The following is a 3,702-nucleotide window of genomic DNA, read 5'->3' on the forward strand; positions in this document are numbered from 1 at the left end:
AGGAGAAAAGTTCAAGGTACCAGAGGTACCAATAACAGAGAACAAAGAAAGGAGAACAACAGAGCAAAAACCAGAAAAGGAGAACAACAGAGCAAAAACCAGAAAAGAACCACTCCAACAAACGACACCCAATCAAGCCAAAACTCTATTTTCAGTCATCCAAGTTCGAAAAGCCTCAACAGAACTTTCCAGATTGTAAGCCAACTTCCATGACCACAACCTCGTCTTGATCTCTCGAATCAGTTTATCTTTATTCCATTGAGCTTGGTTAAATTTGCATTCGTTTCGACATTTCCAGATACACCAAACAATGCAAAGCCAGACACTCCTGAGAAAGTTGTTGTCCTCCTTGTCTCCAATGTTCGAGAAAGCAATAAGATGTTCTTTAGGAGAGCATTGAAAAACCGATTGCTTACCAAGCCAAAGGATAATATCAGACCATACCTCGGAGGATTTGTGACAGGAGAAGAAAAGATGACTGATATCTTCAGGCTGATTTTGGCAGAACACGCAAACGGCTTCCGGCGCTATGATTTCAACCTTTCTTTTGATTAGATTATCGCAAGTTGCAATTCTGCCCTTCAAAACTCTCCATGCTGTAATCTTCACCTTTTGTGGAGCTGTTGCTTTCCAGAAACTTCGAAACTTTAGAGCAGAATCCTGTTGGGCATTCAACCGAGAGAGTTGGCAGATCGCTTTGTATGCAGAGTTTACTGTGAATTTTCCATTAGAAGAAAAGTTCCACTTCCATTCATCAGCTCTACCTGCTGTCAAGCAATAATTATCAAGAAAATAAAGCAGAATGTTAATATGATGAGCATCCCTTTCATGCGTCACCCGATTCCATTCAAACTTTCAAGCCCAAACGCCATTCCCCCATACTTTTGATACTTCCACCCTGATTATTATTCAAACGAAAGAGTCTAGGAAAGCGATCTCTTAACTTCAACCCTCCAGCCCAGCAGTGGTGCCAGAAAATGACTGAATCACCCTCCCCAATCTGAATCATCAAATTCTCTCTAAGCCATCTTCCTCCTTCCCCCCAGCTCTGTCCCAACACCTTATTCCACCAGCATGAGTTAGGCACTCTATTTTTTTCAAGATTGAAGCCCCCTTCATCCCAATCAATCTCTCCCTTGGTTGCTCTCATCACCCTAACCCAAAGAGCCTTCCTCTCCGTCAAGAATCTCCAAATCCATTTGGCCATAAGGGCCTTGTTGAATTTCTCCAGATCTTTAATACCCAGACCCCCAATTTCAAGATCATCGCAGAGAGCATCCCACTTAACCCAATGAATCTTTCTCGACTCCCCTCCCGCTCCTCCCCAAAGAAAATTGCTCAATAAAGATCGGATACCTGAAAGGACGCGCTTTGGGATAATGGAGAAGGACATTTGATAAATCAGAATGGAGAAGAGGACCGATCTGACCAAAGTGATCCTTCCGGCGAGCGACAAATTCCGATTCTTCCACATGAGAATTTTCTTTTTAATCTTCTCCTCCAAGTAATACCAATCGGCCACCCTAGAAAGTCGAGATCCAATCTGAATACCCAGGTACTTTATTGGCAGAGTTCCAACTTTACAATTAAGGATCATTGACATCTGAGAGCAAACTGGACTAGGAATGCCAATCCCAAAGAAGTTGCTTTTTTCGAAGTTAACTTTGAGGCCCGAGAGAGCTTCAAAAAGTTTAAGGATGCATTTGAGAGCCCAAGCATTACCTTTCTTCCCCGAAGTCACAAAAATGGTATCGTCTGCGTATTGGAGGTGAGAAATTCTGACCCCACTTCCAACTACAGCCGGCTCCAGTAACCCTCTTTGAATCGCTCTTTCGGCAAGGATATTAAGACCTTCCGCCGCAATAAGGAAGAGGAAAGGAGAAAGTGGATCTCCTTGCCTAAGCCCTCTCTCCATTCAGAATTCACCCGAAGGGCTCCCGTTAACCAACACATTAGTCGTGGCAGACCTGAGACACCCCGAGATCCATCTTCTCCATCTTTGACTAAAATTCATTCTCTCAAGCATTACGTCCAGAAAATGCCAGTCAACGGTATCAAACGCTTTAGCAAAGTCTACTTTAAAAAGAGACACCCCTTTCTTCCTTTTTTTGGCATCCTCAAGAATTTCGTTCAATACAATCACCCCATCCAAAATGTATCTCCCCTTGATAAAAGCACTTTGGCAATCGGCAATGATAGAACTCATTACCTGTTTCATTCTGGCAGCGAGGACTTTCGCGATCACTTTGTAGAGGCAATTGATAAGCGAAATTGGCCTGTAATCCTTCAAAACCGAAGCTGCATCTTTCTTTGGAAGGAGCACAATGAAAGAAGGATTACCTCATCTTGGTATAGTGCCGTGAGAATGGAAATCAAACAGAACCTTCAGTAAGTCCTCTTTAATAATGTCCCAACACTTTTTCAAAAAAAGAAAATTAAAACCGTCGGGACCGGGGCTTTTACTTCCATCACAATTCCACACCGCCAATTTCACCTCTTCCTCGGTGAACTGAGCGTCAAGTTGTTGACTCATGTCGGCTGTGATTTTGTTTTGGGCAAAATCAGCTGGGATGACAGGTTGGAGTCCACTTATTTGTCTAAATTGAGCTTCAAAATGATCTCGGATCTCTTTTTTAACCTCAGCCGGATCGTCGATCCAGCGGCCCTTAATCTGAAGCCCAGGAAGATCGTTCTTAGCTCGTCTGCCATTGATAACTTTATGATAATAACCACTGTTGATATCCCCATCCTGAAGCCACCGAATTTTAGCCTTTTGGGCAAGAAGACTATCACGATTTTTCATCTGTAAAATCAGTGATGCCGAAGTCTCGTTTCTCTTAAGAACTTCTTCTTCGTCCAGACCCACGTTGTCATCTTTTGTATCCCATTCCTTGAGTTCATCTTTAAGTTTTTCAATGCTTTCATCGATCGAACCAAAGCACGATTTGTTCCAGGCCTTTAGATCGACCTTCAGTCGCTTCATTTTTTCTTTGAAAATATAGCAACTCCATCCCGAGATGCCGGGTCTTTGCCACGAATCTTTGACCACCTTTTCAAAATCTGGGTGGCTTGTCCAGGCATTTATGAATCTAAATGGCTTCGGCCCCCAATCAACAGTGATTGTTTCCATCATTAACGGGCAGTGATCCGAGACCGTTCTTTGGAGTGCTTCTTCAGATAGTGTGTTGTTGCTTGACATCTTGGGGTGCTTCTTCGGCCTTTTTTCCAGCATGGAGTGTGTTGGTTGGAGGTCGGTTGTGTGGGGTTTCATGTCGGTTAGCTGCGTCTTTGGCAGGGGTAGGTTGCGCTTTGGTGGTTTCGCTCGCGGCAGTAGGCATGGCTGTTGTTCATGGGGTGTGGTTTGGAGGGCCTCCTCGGCTTTTTTACAGTCGATCGGTGTGCTAGCAGCTGGAGTTGGGGAGGTTCGCCTCCGTTGGTGGAGTCGCTCCTGGTTTGCTTTTCTCGAGCTGACCGGGTGGGCGATGGGTTTCGCTTCCGCGGAGAGCTGGATTGGTCGTCGATGCGTTCTCCAACAGGGTTTTCACCTTTGGAAGCGAGTTTTCTTTGTGTTGCTGTCTGTTTTTTATTATTTGGGTTGGTTTGTTGTTGCTAGTTGGGAGTCCGGAGACTCTTGGGGGCGATGGTTAGGCCGGAGCTCCCGAAGTTTTTCCTCTCCTTACTGGCTTTGCGGTGTTTTCTTGT

The 3,702-nt window shown here is 44.6% G+C and overlaps 1 protein-coding gene across 1 annotated transcript; it reads right to left on the minus strand.

The window, feature by feature from the left end:
- Positions 1 to 1,915: 1,915 nt before the first annotated feature.
- LOC131025482 (uncharacterized) lies at positions 1,916 to 3,271 on the minus strand. Its single transcript, XM_057955277.1, has 2 exons — positions 2,495 to 3,271; positions 1,916 to 2,308 (listed from the first exon to the last, which is right to left on the minus strand). Exons 1-2 carry the CDS (start codon positions 3,269 to 3,271, stop codon positions 1,916 to 1,918), a joined length of 1,170 nt encoding a protein of 389 aa, XP_057811260.1.
- Between the last annotated feature and the right edge of the window lie 431 nt (positions 3,272 to 3,702).

Source organism: Salvia miltiorrhiza, chromosome 5 (assembly GCF_028751815.1).
Source record: "Salvia miltiorrhiza cultivar Shanhuang (shh) chromosome 5, IMPLAD_Smil_shh, whole genome shotgun sequence".
NCBI lineage: Eukaryota > Viridiplantae > Streptophyta > Magnoliopsida > Lamiales > Lamiaceae > Salvia > Salvia miltiorrhiza.

Bases quoted from the DNA above. Each gene is read 5' to 3' on its own strand.
- LOC131025482 (XM_057955277.1), bottom strand. From the start codon at position 3,271: ATGAAACCCCACACAACCGACCTCCAACCAACACACTCCATGCTGGAA. The intron at 2,309-2,494 runs GTGAAATTGGCG...CTCCTTCCAAAG, and splicing joins CTCAGTTCACCGAGGAAGAG to AAAGATGCAGCTTCGGTTTT.